At 25.3% G+C, this 17,263-nt stretch overlaps 1 protein-coding gene across 1 annotated transcript; it reads left to right on the top strand.

The window, feature by feature from the left end:
• The first annotated feature begins 15,827 nt into the window (after positions 1 to 15,827).
• Positions 15,828 to 17,217, top strand: LOC113847729 (probable receptor-like protein kinase At5g20050). The gene has a single exon (XM_027476983.1). The coding sequence runs from the start codon at positions 15,880 to 15,882 to the stop codon at positions 17,215 to 17,217; it is 1,338 nt and encodes a 445-aa protein (XP_027332784.1). The 5' UTR covers positions 15,828 to 15,879.
• Positions 17,218 to 17,263: the final 46 nt, after the last annotated feature.

Below are 17,263 nucleotides of genomic sequence, written 5' to 3'. Positions count from 1 at the left end.
TATTTGCAAAATTATCATTTTCATTGAGTGTTTCCTATTGATTTATTTAAATTTAAAAAAATGGATTTAATTTATTTTTAAATAAGGAAGCTTAATATACGAAGTTGAATTTTGATTGCCAAGCTGCCAACTGCCCAAGAATAGCTTGTTGAGGTGGGAATTAACTGTTACATCTTATTGTAAACATTCCTTGTGTCATTGATCCTCTTTCTTGTGTGTGTTGCTCAAATTCATATATATATATATATATGTAAGAAAAATCATATTAAATTTTATCCCTAGTATATATACTTTTTAATTTCAAATTTTTTAGGGTGCAATTCAAATTTCAGTTTCAAAAGAATAACAGTCTGATTCTATCTCTGACTTTTCCTTTATCTCTACTCATATTCTCTATTTTTTGCAAAAATAAAATCTTCCACTTGAATTTTTAGACGATGAAAAACTAAAAATAAAGGATAAAATTTCGCAACGAGATAATGGGATAAAAAAATACTATCATATCCCGACGTTATTTGATTTTTTTTTTAAAGTTATTTGATGGGTTAATTACTTAATTTTACATTAATGGTGTAAGTACAGTTTCACCGCCGTCTAAAAGATTGTTATTATTATTTTTATATATTTTAAAAAATTAAAAAGGATTTCAAACTTGGGTAAGGAAAGTTTAGGCAAGAGATAAGCTAATTATAAACATGTTTATAGGAATTTAATATATGGTTCTATATAATAAAAAAAAAATAGAGAGAGAGCGAGTTAATATTTATTTTAATAATAATAATGCTTTTGAAATAAATAGTTTTCAAGTAAGAGATAATACAATAAAAGAATATTTCTTGGTGCTTGCTAAAAAAATAATATAAAAATATCTGTTGTTAGTCAGAAAAATATTTGGACCACCAAAAAATTTATACCTTAAATATAAATTAATTTATGTTTACTAAATCTGAGTTATCATTTTTTAAAATATATTTTTATAATTAATTAATTAATTTTATATATAATTTGTAAATAAATTTTAAAATCAACTACTTTTTAGAATATTTTTATAAATAACTTTTAAAATTAACTACTTTTTAGAGTATTATCAAATAAGAATATTTTAAAAAATATTTTTAATTCAAAATCTTGAATTCAAATAATAAGTGATTTGATATCGTTAAACAAAAATTTAAATTTAAATTTAAATTTTTATGTATATAAAATTTTTTTCATGATAAGTAAACTCATTCACCTAATTCATATATGAAAAATTAGAATTATTATTTTCTTAACATGTTAAATATATTTTCTACATTATATATTTATTGTTCGATGTATAAAAAACTGATAATTTTTTTTTATATTACACCATTTATATTTTTTTTATATTAATATTTTGAATTTTAATTTTTTTTTAAGATTCATTTTATAGTTTCAAAAAGCTTATATTTTTAATTATAAAACCTTGTGTTTAAAAATAATAATATAATATAAATTTAATTTTTTATTTTTAGAAAATTTTTAAATTTAATAATGCACACAATATATAAAACTTGCTATTATATTATTGTTCATAAATAACCTGTTTAATTATAATGGTATTTTTTGAATTATTTTGTGAGTAAATCTACTGCACCTATCTCTGACTCTTTCTCACTCATTCTACCGTTTATTGCCCGCAATTTTATAACTAGTAAGCTGCATTTAGATATTATAGTAAAGGTATTTAATATTTATCTGGTGCATTGAAGTTCAGATATTAAACTCTTTAAATGCGGATGAGATGAGTGTATCTCAAAAACTGCATTTTAAGAAATATGCTAATAAAGAACTTAAACAAAAATAAAAGCTTCTTTTTTTTTTCAAAAAATAGGATCAAATTCATTCCTTAATAAAGTATATCTAATTTTACAAAAGTCATAAAATCCGCATAATTAATCGTCAATTATGATGAATGATGATAGTTTTGGTAGGGTTTGAAACAGTTTTATGCACTATATTTATTTTAATATTATAATTAAACAGCGTTTGAATTAATTTATATCGTAATTTTGATTAATCCATTTCTTCAATCTAATTGAAATTGAAATATGTACACAATCTATTGGTTTTCTTTCTCTCAACAATGGCAACTCATTAAGTTTCGACCTACAATTTCTAGCAAATCATTCAAAGTCAAGAGGCCCCCAACAGTCTAAAAATCACGATATAGTTATTTATTTATCTATTCTATGGTCCATACTTGTCTAATCCTATGCATTAAAAAAATTATTCTTACTGTTCTAGTACAACACATACATTTCTAATTAATACTCCCCCTTTTGAGAGTTGAGATTCCTGAGCCCCAGTCCATCTCTAATTTATATCCCTTTAAGACAATATTTACATTTTTCGATGCTGTGAATTCCCCCTGAAAAAACTGAATTTTTTATCGTTCTTCACAAACTCTTATAATCACATGGCAATTAGTACCTGTGCTAATTTTGATAAAATGTGAAAAATATAAATTTAAAATAAATTAATTTATAACAAATTAAACTATTAAAGAGATTTACATAACTAATTTTAGTAAAATTTAAAATCATTTAAATTTAGAAAATTAAAATGCCATATATATCGTTCCTTAAAAATTAATACAAATCATGATATTTCACCATTTTCAAATCAAATGAGTTGACATTAATTTAATGATGAAAATGGTTATTTTACTTATATAATTTATTTATGCTTTATTGTTTATCATATTTATTATTATTTTTTTATCCTTTTTTTATATACTTATAAATTTTATCTCTTTCTTTATTTCTATCACATTACTTATTAAATTTATAATCTTTCTTTTTTCCATTTATTCTCTCTCAAAATACATAACTAGAAAAGTATGAAAAAAAAAACATTCATAAAATTTATTTAAAATTAATCATATTTAAATAATCTTAAAAAAATTAAAAAATACATTTATCTTAAATTATGATAAATATTGGTCATGTAAAATATTAATAATATTTCCTATATTGGTTATAAATATACAAACACGTTATTTTAATAGTTTTAACAAGACTTTAAAATAATAATTGAATAAAATGTTCAAAAGTGCATGCACCAATGAAAAAGGTTAAAAAATTATCATAACATTTTTTGAGTAATTAATTTTTTTATTATAATATATAATTTATTGGTTTTATTATTTTTTAATCTTATTCTTATGAATGCTAAAATATTTTATTATTTTTCAATCAATTTGATGTTTTGAGAAAAGCTCATCAATCTAATTCATTTGTGCACATTTAATCGGGTATATTGTATTGGATGCATAAATTAAAAGACATTAAATACACACATTTTAACACTTTTAGATATCAAATTAAAAAAATAAATTATTTAAAATTTTAATTTAAATATAATAAATATTTTTCTTTGAATTAAAAAATATATTTTTCTACACCTATATAGTTGATGTATAAGATATAAAACTTGTTAATAAATTTATTAAAAATTTCCTTTTTTTTTAATTATTTTAGAGTAGTATGATATTATGTCATTAATGAAATAATAATATGAAATTAAGATTAAATAATGAAAAAAATGAATATTCATGTACTTACCTTAAACAAGTTTAACCAATAATTAAAGTTAAATCAAAATCCTATTTTTTTATTTTCATGTCAAGTGTTTACCTATAACAATGCTTAGACATTACTTACTAGAGAAAAAAAAAAAAAAAACAGAGAGTGCCTCATCGTCCACTGTAGAAGGTAGGAGAGAAAGAACATCAAAATATTATCTCTCATGACTCCTTGTTATGGTTATGGATCTGTTGAACAACGATGATTTGTCTAGGAGATGGAAAATTTCCTGTACAAGTTGTTGTTGGACCTAACAAATTCTGAGCATCTTAAAAAACTCTCCTCTCTCTACAACCTCAAATCTCGCCACAAGAATTAATCGGATTTGTTGGCACATAAGCTATATTTAGGTCAAATGCAAGAATTGGAAAGCCACCTTTTGTTTGGCTTCACTTCCAAATGATCTTTCTTTGCATCCCATTGTTCACCAGCAGGCTAATGAATCACTTAGTATTATTGGTACGTATGGTAACGTGCCTCCATTGACAAATAGCTTAGATTTAGAACCAACGTTTGGCTCTGTGACGTATTTAGCATTTAAAAAAGTGTTGCATTTGTATACTCATGATTTGTTTGCAACTAAGGTATGTTGATCTAGCAACGTTGACATATATTTGTTCTTGGGGCAAACAACTAAAGAAAGCACTTCTTAACAAATAAAAAAAAAAAAGCACAATAGCATGATCCTTATGTATCTTTTCACACTTCAAAATAAAGATAGAAATGAAAGTATTGTTGCCATGTTTTTGAAAAAATAAGGGTGTGAGAGATTAAAAATTTAAAAGCATGTTTAAGTTAGGATTGTTAATTTTTTACTCAAAATTTTAATATTGAAGTAATTTATTTTTATTAGTAATTAACAATGTGAGTATTTTTGTTTAAAAGAAATGCCACTTATATTATCAAATTTCAAATTCATGCCTCATCCTTAAAGTTGTTGTACAAAATGTTAGTGCTTTTTTGTGCAATTATCAAACTTACTCACAACCTCTTCAAAGTTGACATCAACACATCTACCTAGAAGAAGAAACAATGGTCTACATGAGAGATGTTAAGTAGAGTTGATATTGCAGCACAATAAAGGTTGTTTAAGGAAAAAAAAAAGAAGGATAAGAGAGAGAAGGAGAGATGAGCAACTCTAACATTGTAAGAAACAATTGCAGCCTAAAATATGAAGATTAGATATAATTGTTGTAACTTAAATTATCATTATCTTTGTTCATTACTTATATATATCTATAAGTTTGATATAATTATAAATTTATTGGAGCTTACCCAACCCACTGTCCTTTTTACTAATAAACAAGTTTAATGAAAAAGTAGTAAGTGATTTGTGTGGTTTAAATTTAAAATTTAGTATTTATATTTAAAAATTCTAAAAACTTAAAATTAAAAACTATGAAACTAAAAACCCTAAATTTAATTTAATAATTTTTCTAAACTTAAAATTACTATCCATATTAAATAGGGCTTTGATTTGTTTTAGTTTTGACTTTTATTTAATTTTTTTAAGTAATATTTATTATTTGATTCTTAATTTTATATTATTTATTATTTTTATGTGTATATGATGACACATGATAAACATTAATAAATGATAAATTTTTTATTTATAATTATACTATTTAATATTATTAACATATTAAATTTAAAAATATCATGTATTCTTAAATATAGGTTAAATAATTATTATGTATTTTATTATTGACTTGATAGTGTATTATCACTGCTCGTCCATTTTAGAATATATTGATTTTTAATCACATTTTTGTAAACAATGATAGCTAGCAACTTATTTTGTGGTTTAAATGAATATCATGAACACGGAAAAAACAAGCCCAAAGGTGCTTGTTTTAAGAATTAGTTTTATAGTTTTAGGAATTTGAAGACGAGGATACAAGGTTCTTATGTCAGTTTCAAGATTTGAAATATATTCTAACATTGAACTTATCTCGGTTATAGGTTGTTTTAGCATCATTTCTACCGAATCATATCCATAAAAGAAAAAAAGTTGGTATAATTTAATATTTATTTTCATGAGAATAATGATTTAATAAATTTTTAAACAGAATAAAATGTCAAATGTTGGTACGGTAAATTCAAAAAAAATATAGTTCTGCAAAAATGTCATTTTAAACGATCTTATTTCTAAAAATGAAGATTATTTTTAAAAGCATACATCCATGAGTTAATTTTCTATTTTTAATAGTAATTAAATTAATTTTTTTAGTTTAAATATTTTTTTGTGAGTAATTAAGTTGATATCTTCTTTAGAAGATATTTAATTCAATATATTTAAAATTATTATTTTTAAGTTCATAAGAGATTTTATTTCTTAAAAGCAAATTAAAACAAACGTGTAAATGCATTACATCATCTTAATTATCATGGGAAATGTAATCAAGATCTAGTTGTTCCAAACAATATACAGAAACATAGTTTACACTCGCTATTTGCTGAACTGGACTTTTGAGGTGTCTATGCATTTTTATGAGCCATGACAAAAATATACAAATTCTGAAAGTAAAATTGAGTAAATATGGGACAAAAATAATTGGCGTTTGAGCATTGACCTGAATATCAAGAGATCCTTCTCAATCAAAGTTAAAAAGTTTCTTAATTATTGCGTCAATTTTGACACACACATACATTCAAACAGCTGATTTCTCCGCCTGTCCAGTCCCCACCATTCACGAGGCCAAATACATTTCCCTGCCACACAATTCATTCCAAGAAAATATACTGTGTATATAAGAAAAACTTTAATATTAAGAATTGATTTTAACAGTTTTAAAAACTCAATTCTGTTATCCAAAAACAATAAAGAAACAAGATATATAAATAGAAAGAATTAACATTGCATGGATGAGTAAAATAAATTGTGATTATTAGATTTATAAAAATAATTAAATAAAATATAAAAGTGATATAATTTTTTAAACTAACATATAATTCTTAATATTAATTATTATATATAATTATATGATCAAAAAGTTACTTATTTTATCTTTATATAAAAATAATCTATAGCTACACAAGTATACGGAGATAGAAGGGCTTAAGGGTGACTTCTGGCTTATGGGTTACCTTTTTTAAAATAAATAAATATATATATATATATATATATATATAGCTTTTCATATTTTATATAAAAAAATATGATATTATAATTTATTAATTTAATTATTATTTATTTTAAGCATTAATATTTTATTAAGGATATTACAACTTGTTATAACTCTATAATAACTAATAATACATATTAAGTGATTTATTAATTTAATTTACACATACAATTAATTTTTTAAAGGCTCTACTGCAAGACATTTCTAATAATGGTATTTAATAAAATAAAAAACTTTATTAGCATTTAACTTACTGTTTTTAAAGAGAATATTATTTTATTGAGATCAAATTATCTATATTACTATAAATTATATCATTACAACTTTTTTTCATTTTTTTTTATTGGATTACACACATGCTCAGTAATATTTTATACAAATTTTTAGATAAAAATAAACTAACACAAAAATATTTAAATACTATATAACATAATCTGACAAAGATACTGTAATATAAAAAAAAAAGATACTGTATTTTTTTCATTTTTAATATTACATAACCCACAAACATTATTTAATTATTATTTTTATATGCTTAAACTAAGTTATTATTTTTGTGAGTACAGATTTTTTTTTATTCTTTATATATATATATATATATATATATATATGCATGTATGTATAGTATAATGGAAACATTTTTATATTTTAAAATGTGAGAATTGTAAATCTAAATAATACAATCATATATAAATTATTAAAATTAATATTTAAACTAAAAACCATTGCTTACTCAAATAAACATTTCTGTTACCTTGCTAACCGTGCTTATTGTGTTGTGGTTGGCCTATATCACAATCAACGACCCAACTTGTAAAACAAGACAACCATTCCTGTTGTTGTTGCTTATCTTGTATCTGGTTTTAAACCATTATTCCAGTTCCACCACATTTCTTCATCTACAATCCATCTTATGAACTCAGTTCGTTTGATAACCATATCTGTAAGGAAAGAACAAATGTATATGTAGTTTTAGGTAGCATTCTACTTAAATTATATTGGATTCCTCTTTTTCTTAAAAAATGAAAATTTGGTCAAACAATTTTTTTTAAATCAAATGAACTTTTTTAAAATAAAGAAACCTTAATAACAAACTTTTAAAAGGTTAGATTTTACTTTTTTGCTATTTAATTCGAATCTCAATATATAAGAACATATTATCTATTTAAATTATTTATGTTTAAACCTAAAAAATATAAAATTGTCAACTAACTATTTTTTTATTTTAAAGCATATATGTTGTTTTCCTTTCTATTAGAAGTAAAGTGCAAACTTCAGATATATGTAATCTTAAAAGTAAAAAATTAGAAATAGAACAAAACACCCTTTTGACAACTGGCGTTGGGGTTGAAAGCCTTAGGAATTGAAACTAGATATTTCACTTCTAATTATTTTGTTTATGTATGCATTAAAATTAAAATTTGTATTTTAAATCTTACTTTATGAAATGGAAACCTAACTAGTTTATATTATCATTAATTCTGAATTGGACTCTAAAAAATATGATTCCGAACCAAAAACAATAAGTTAAAATTAATATTTCACTATTATTCATAAATTTTGTGACTACATACTCTACAAACTATATATTGTCGTCGACATACTTTGACGATTAATTCATTGGTTATCATATCGTAAATGGACTTGCTCAGGTCTGATTAAGGCGATTAATTTTTAAAAAAATATAAATGCGTTTGATTAAAATTAAATTAACTTAATTATATTTTCTTCTTATATTTTGATTTATACGTAATTTTGATCTTCTAAATTTTGTTTTCTTATCTATAAAAGCTATATTATAAAATGTGTGACAATACAATTCTTCTTGCGATTTTTAATGCACATTCAAAATTTTCTTTTAATATTTTTGTTTGAATTCTTTAATCTGAAAGGATCAATTTATACTTATACGAGTTACACCGTTTTAACGTTGATAATTTGATATAAAATATAATTTTTATTTATCTAATAGTTGAAATATAATTATAGATTATTTTAATTATTAATATTAAATTATATTAAAATTGAATTATTGTAAAAATAATGAAATTATTTACTTTTATTTGTTTTAAAAATAAAAAAGTATGTTAATTTAATAATGTGAAATGAGATATTATATAATTTTAAATGAATTTAAAATTTTATAATTATAATTTATATGGTGTTTTATTTAATTTAACAACTATATAATATAATTATTTATATGGTTTGATTTGGGAATTCGTATAAGTTCGGTATGTGATTTTATAGGGTACGCAGACGTGTAAGATGAGTTGGTGGGGATAAAAGATGCGTGGGAAGGGAAGGGAAAGTGATAAAAATTTCAGAATTACTTGAGATCAAAATTAAATCACAAATTTGTGTATATAGACCGAAATAAAAAATAATCCATTGCTCTTCACTTGTAAGTTAAAGGTCATAAAAAGGATTCATATAATTGAGACAAAAAAGACCGTCACAGAATTCGGTTGGGGAACAAATTCAAAGAGAATGAAATTCTCTGCTTCCCCATCACATCACTTTGCCTCAAACCCATGTATATTCCTTCCTCCATGTCAAACCTCTTTCTTTCTTTGGACTATCGGATCAGATCAAAAAGAAAGAGAATAAAATCAAGGCATGCAAAAAACTATAAAAATAAATAATTTATATCAAAATATTCTTACCAAAATAAGAAGATAACTTTTAATATATTTTTTAAAATTTTATTTGCTCAACATTAAAATAAACTAAAAAAATAAATATACGCCTTTAAAATTTGTCTTAACCTCTACTTAGTTCCATGTAAAAAATAAATAGACATGCGTTTATTTTCTTGATGCTACATTGTGTTGCGTTAAAATAACTGTGTGCTTATGATATTCTATTAAAACATTTAATTTTTATTAAACTTATTATTATGATAAAAATATTTTAATATAATTTATTTAATTAAAGGTGTCAAATCAAAATGGGCCAATTTGTCTTGATTCGCTAAAAAAATGAGCTAACTTGTTTGGACTTATTTAAATAATGGATTAGATTTTTTAGTGCGGCCCATTCAAAATAACCCCCCTACCAAAGATTTAAAAAAAAAAAAGAAATTAATGGGCCAAAATATTAATGAGTTATTTCACTTAAAATTAATAAAAAAAAAATTTAATTATTAAATAATTTTAAATTTTACAATTAGATTCGATGGACCAACCTGCCGTTGGCAAAATAAAACAGAACAAACTAAATGGGTCAGCAGAGACAAATCATTAGTCCAGCCCGTTATTTTTAATAGATCAGGCGGATCGGCCTACGAGGCCCAATACACTTTAACACTCCTAACTCTTTAACATTTTTCATCTATTTCTTTTTTATTAATTTCTTTATTACTTATTTTCTTTATTTATTTCCCATATCTCGGAAGAAAGCAATGACCGCTGAGATGCTAAGTGCTAACCAAATGCATATCACGTGCCAATAGGTATAGAAATAGCCACAAAAGGTACATGTACAGCTGGTGGACATAAATGTTTAGGGTTTGGTCCACTCATACTAATCAACTTGAACATCTCCAATTAATTTAACTCCATTCAAATGATTAGTTAGTTTAATCATAAAATTGGTATAACAAAAGTAATCAATTATATAGGATTTTTTTCACAACTAATTTAAACATTCATTTAATGTGTCAATTATTTTGGATAAAAAATATCAGTCACTTGATTTGCAAGTTGGACAGTCTTAACTGACATAACAACTAATTTCAGTACAACTCTCTAACATACCATCAATAAAAAAGAATAAAATAAAATAAATTGTTTCAAATTCATCTTTGATAATTTTTTATAAATAACATAACAATTAAAAATGAATATATTATACATTTTTTTTACCAAAAAATAACACAAAAATTATAAATTTTTGTGTTAAAACTTTTAAAAGTCATCAATTTACAATGAAGTCACTTTGCCATGATTTGTTTGCTTGCTAATTTTTAATTTTGAAAATTTCAAAGTTTAAATTAGATTTCAATTGTATAATCTGTAGTTTATTATATATATACACAATAATCTATAAATTTTATTAAAAAATAAAATATCATAAAATTTAATATATTAATAATATTATAATTTTTAATAAAATTACTATTTTTTAATTGTTTGACTTAAATTTTTAAATTTATCATTAAATATTAAATTTAGACAATACAAATAATTTTTCATTTTAAAGTTTATGATAAAAGCATGATAACAGCTTCAACAATAACAAGTGCAATGATGATAATTATTATTATAACAATTATTAATACGTAATAGTAAGAATAATAATAGCAAAAGATATAAAAATAATCGTAAAAAGATATTAATAATAAATATCATGATAAAAGTAATGGTAATAATAACAATCATAATATCAATTAAAGTGAAAATAACACAAAATTTTATGTTTTGAAGATAAAAGATATAGTTTAAATAATTTAATAAAATTATAAGTAGGTTAGGTTGTTAAACAGGCATGTATTTTTTTTAACTAAAGAGGTGTACTTAGATATATAATTTAATTAAATATTTATTTGATAAATTAATTTTATATGATAATTTACTTTATAAATTTAAATATAAACTATTATAATAGAAATATCTTATTTTAATAAGTTATACTACTAAATTAATTGAAATGAATTAAAAAAATATATAAAAGTCATAAATTATTTTTATAAGTTGTTTATAAACTATTTTAAACAGATTAAGAAGTAAACTTAGAAAATACTTATCTTATTTTTATTTGACCTCAAACAGACCAGTAAAGTTAAAATTAATGTTTAGTTAGAGGTAATACTCTGCCTTAACCCACTGTATTTGGAATTGCTGGAATCAAAACATTTCAAATGATTATAAAAGTGCTAAAACTGAACTGAATTCAAAATTTTGTGACAGAACGTACTATAAATAAATAAATGAATTTTTGCACAAGAATTGAAAAGCCCCTAACTTCAGCTTCTTTTTACATTTTATAACCATTTTGGACATCAAGTTTTTCGATAAGACGATGATATAAATCATAAAATTTCCTTCCTTGAGTATAATTTACATCACATACATGGCCACGATTTTATCCATAAACAGAGAAATTTTTGCAAGCGGAAAACACAGGAATTAAGAAGTAAGAGCTAGAAGAAAATTTGAAGCGGATTCCCTTTTTTTCCCATTTCAGTATCTTTCACTAACGAGAGAAGATCCAAAGTATTAAACCACAAAAGATTAGCACAAAGGGTATGAGATGAATGGCTTTCTGGGTCGGTGGCTTACCATGAAGAGACACTTCCTTCTTGTTGGTAACGTTTGATACAGAATTATGTATTGGAAGACCATATGAATCTGCCATTTTAAGAGATGAGGAAGCTGAAGCTGTGGCTGAAACGTCAACAAGGAACTCACCGTACCCTCTTGAGATACTTGAAGATCTATGCATTTTTCAGAGGAACGAGTACTTATAAATTGAATTGAAGCGTTGTTTATATATGTGCTATATTACCTTTGCTTTCAAAGCTGAAAAGGTTTTGAATTAAACCGAGGTTTTAGTTGCTGCTTAGTTGTTACAATTAATAAATGAAGTCTAATTAAAGTCAAACGTAAGAGTAATTGAAAACTTGGCTTAAAAGCAGCTTGTAGAGTAATTAAAGGGATTGCATGTGCATGGCCTTGGAAGAATCACCAAATTTCCTTCACAAGTCATAAGAGATGCGGAGGATGGCAATCAATATTAGTGTCAATAAACGATGCATTGTAACCAGATAAGCTCATATTTTATTGCTTAAGCCCAAGCAAAACATGGTTTTCCAAATAATCATTCTTCGAACAAGCAAAACCTTGAATCTAATTGCTGAGTTGATTGACCTGGGGAGGGCCTTGGGCAGCGCAATAGGCATCTCTTAAGCGGTGCAATAAGTGGTTTTGTTCCCTGAGCAATTTATACACATTCTTAGGGACAATTTTGTGAAAAGGTGATTTCTTATTACTAGTTGTATGAGTAACCGTCTTTATGAAAGGCTTTTATGAATCAAGTACCGGTTACAAAGTTAATAAATAACTTTTTTTTATTAAAAAATATATTAAAATTTACGCTCATGAAAATAAATGTATTTTTAAGCTTTTTAATAAAATTATTTTTAATTATTATTTTTTAACTACTACCTTAAAATACTGATTAATATTTTTCTTATAAAAAAAATTATAGATGATTGTGGATCTAATCCAATTCATGAACCCGATCGATTAATTCAATTAAAACTGAAAGCTACAAATTGGTACAAGTATCCGGGTTAAATAGGACCATAAAGAGTGTAACTATATTGCCATCGGGTTATATGGGGCCATCTAACAAACTTAATTTTTAAGGTTTTTTTTCTTTTATTTTATTAATATATTTTATTGACTGATATAGTTTGTATAATATTTTTTTTATGACTACTTTTACACATGCATTTTTCTTTATCTTTTTGTTACATAATTTATTTTATTATTAATATTTTTCATCTATAAATTTTTAGTTAATATTTTTTTCATCATAAATAAGTATAAATTTTTAATGAGCTTTCTTATATAAGAGTAATTCTAGGAGTTAGTTTTCTTTTTCAACATCAAGCTATTTTTTTACATCAAGTACGTATTTTTTAGTTTATTGTTAATTTAAATTTTAAATTCTTTTACAATGTATTTTTTAATTTAAATTTTATCTCTTTATTTAATACAATAAAGTATTTATTAATTTATGAGTGCAGATCCTTAAATGATAATGTTTTTAAGAACTTTGTCAAACGGTAATACTTTAGAGAGTTAGGTTCTTTTTCTAATCATGCCAAGTACTTTTTGATAAGAGTTTTGTTTAATGATTACGAATCAGAATCTTTTCAATCATAGTTGGTGAATAAGGATCCAAGCAGAGCATTTTCCATGTGTTTGGACTGCCATTCCCGTGTTAAACAACTATTTTTATTATTTTTTTGTTGAAAGAAATCGAGAATATAATTATGCAGATTATCTTTGTATTAATAAAATAAACCAAACACACACACATATTATATATATATGTATATATTAATGCTTTGGTTCTTAAGATGTTATAATCGTGTTAGTCAAGTCCATCTTCCAATCTGACAATAATATTTTCAATTCAACTAGAATTAGATTAAAAAAATGTTTATAAAAGACAACGTTTTCTTTTCATGACATATCTTGTTGGAAGATAAAAGTAGGAAAATTTAACCGAAATTTTCGTAATCAGTGTATCAAAAAATTTAAATTGGAGCACAGGTAAAAGTGGTAGATGGAAGGAAAAAGATCTTGATTTTAGGAGGGCTGTGCTAGTTCCATATTGCAGAAAATAAATCAGATTTAACGAGGGTTAAAAAAATAGGTTCTACCATCAAATTGTTGACAATTTTAAGGGAAAATTTTTAATTAGAGTAAAATACCAACTAATTATTTATTTGAAACGAGGGTCCCTAAAGATAATAGCAATATAATAATAGTGAATAATTAGAGTAATAAAAAAATAATAAAAATAATAACTAATGATAATAGTCATAATAGCAATAATATAAAGATATCAGTGCTTATAACAATAATAATAATAAGAGTAGTAACAATAATAATGGTAACGATCATAATGATAGTGATAACAACGATTATTGTGATAATAATAATAGTGATAGATAATTATAGTGATTAAAAAAAAATGATTGTAGTAGTAACAATAATTTAAAAATGATAATTAATGATAATAATATTTATAATGGTGATAATGATAAAAGTGGTAATGATAATGTTATCAGTGCAATTATAGTTGTAACGAGGTTAGTTGACAATGATAAAGACAATATCAATTGAGATAATAATTTCAATAGATGAGATAATAACAATGGTGATAATTAATGATTAAAGATGTTATTTTAACAAACTTAAAGTAATTAAATAACAGTAATGATAGTAAAAACAATAATAGAGAAAATATATATGTGATAATAAAAGTAATACACAAGTAAGAAAAAAAAAAGTTAATATAGGTAGTTTAAACTTATTAAATTATAAGATTTAAACTTAAATTCTAAGCTTGAATTAACTTTGAATTTTTTAAATTTAGCTTATCCAAACTTTTTTCTTATCAAATTTAAGTGAATCTAATCTATTTAAAGGTACAATGTAAATTCATGTTTAGCTAAGTTTATATTTTAAAGTTCAAATAAAAAATAAATTTTTGTATTCGACCTTAGAATGTTCATTGCAAGTTGAGCAACTCATTTTATTAGCACTAATGTATTTTGAAGAAAACCAAGATAGAATCAGTTATAAAACTAAAAATCAAACAATTTTTTTTTTACAATTTGACTGAGTTAAAAATTAGCTTAACTTCATTTTAGTCAAAATAATTGAAAATTACATTTAAAATATTCTATTAGCATATGATTTAATTTGAAATAATATAGAATATTCTATTGGCTTATTTTAATTTGAAGGTAACAGAGTTAATAAATGTGGGGTAGAGTGTCATTTTAGGGAAAAATGTTATTTTGACAAACTTAAAAGTGGTGGGTGTTATTTATTCCTAAGTTAAATTCTGTGAGAGGAAGAAAGAGAGAAACATGCTATAATAATGAATTGCCGCGTTAGAGAGAAGGCATCCTTTCCCCTTCGTAATTATAGGGGAAACCCCATTATTGACCAAAGCAAAGTTCAAGTCATTCTCATTCCTCTTTGTCGCTATATATTTATATATATTGGATTTTGACTAAATCAAAACCCGCGTTTGACAGAAGAGTTCTCGGGTCCTAAAAACACGAGCATGCACTCTCTGGTCTTTGCCCTCAAGTCGGACTTATATTGCTTTTAAAATTCTTGGTTGCTTATAATTCGTATAAATAAATCATAAAGCTACCCAACATCTCAGCTTTTAGCTGTTTTGAAGATGAAAAACAAAAATTGAAATAAATGGTCCCCATCTTGAAATTTATTAAATAATAAATATTCAAAACGCAAGTTACACATTGCAATCACAGACTAAACTAACCTACTCAACCCGGCTCCCGTTGGAACCATAAAGAGGCCCTCTTGCATTTTGCTTACTTCTTCATCTTAAAACAAAAGAACAAAAAAATAAAATAAAATGAAGTTTTAATGGAGGATAGAAAAGTTAACACAATCGCTGTTATATCAGTGATTGCACTGATCATTGTCATCATAGCTGCTCGTGTCTCGTTGAAGCTCTCAAGGGCTTTCTTCCTTATTTGTGGTGCTGCTATTGCTGTGATCCTCGCTGTTTTTTCTTGTCTATTCATAAGACAACGTTACAACCGCAGAAGGCGGTTGTTGGAGTCGCAGTTGAGGTCAGAAGGGAGAGAGCTTCGAATAGAGTACAGTTTCTTAAGGAAAATTGCCGGTGTTCCAACCAAATTTCGGTACAAGGAGCTTGAAGAAGCAACGGATGGTTTTCAAGCACTTCTGGGAAGAGGGTCTTCTGCTTCGGTTTTCAAAGGCATTCTCAATGATGGTACTTCAGTAGCTGTGAAACGAATCGATGGAGAGGAACGTGGAGAGAGGGAGTTCAGATCAGAAGTTGCAGCCATTGCTAGTGTGCAACATGTGAACCTTGTACGCTTATTTGGGTACTGTAATGCTCCTACGGCTCCTAGGTACCTTGTTTATGAGTATATTCCAAATGGGTCTTTGGATTGTTGGATCTTTCCCGCAAGGGAAACACATGCACGTCGTGGTGGATGTTTGACATGGTACTTGAGGTATAGAGTTGCCATTGATGTTGCTAAAGGATTGTCTTATCTTCACCATGATTGTAGGTCAAGGGTTTTACACCTTGATGTGAAGCCAGAGAATATTCTTCTTGATGAGGATTATAAAGCTCTTGTTTCAGATTTTGGTCTCTCGACGCTTGTTGGCAAGGATGTAAGCCAAGTTATGACAACAATAAGGGGAACAAGAGGGTATTTGGCCCCTGAATGGCTATTGGAAAGGGGGGTTTCAGAGAAAACTGACATATATAGTTATGGGATGGTTTTATTGGAGATAATTGGAGGGAGAAGAAATGTTTCCAGGGTGGAAGATCCGAGGGACATGACTAAGAAAAAGTGGCAGTTTTTCCCAAAGATTGTTAATGAGAAAGTGCGAGAAGGGAAGTTCATGGAAATTGTGGACCATAGGCTAGTGGAGCGTGGGGGTGTTGATGAGAGTGAGGTTATTAAATTGGTGTATATTGCCTTGTGGTGCATACAAGAGAAGCCAAGATTGAGGCCTAGCATGGCACAGGTGGTTGATATGCTTGAAGGGCGTGTGAGGGTGGATGAACCCCCAGATTCCAGAATGATTCTTGTTGATTTATTGTCTGTGGATGAAGACCATGCAGATCAAAACAATTTGGTAAGGTTATTGACCTCTATGTCAAGCCATGTGGATTATGCATCTACCTACTCTTTGGAAACCACTATTTTATCTGGCAGATAGCTCTAAGCTACTTTAGGAATTAGAGGTTCTACTGGAATCAGCTTCA

The sequence above is a fragment of the Abrus precatorius genome, unplaced genomic scaffold (genome assembly GCF_003935025.1).
Source record: "Abrus precatorius isolate BTA unplaced genomic scaffold, Abrus_2018 Scaffold8, whole genome shotgun sequence".
NCBI classification, from domain to species: domain Eukaryota; kingdom Viridiplantae; phylum Streptophyta; class Magnoliopsida; order Fabales; family Fabaceae; genus Abrus; species Abrus precatorius.
Note: the sequence above shows the minus strand (reverse complement) of the source record. Positions and strands in the feature narration are given on the sequence as shown.

Excerpts from the sequence above, each read along its gene's own strand:
- LOC113847729 (XM_027476983.1), top strand. The coding sequence starts at position 15,880 with ATGGAGGATAGAAAAGTTAACACAATCGCTGTTATATCAGTGATTGCA.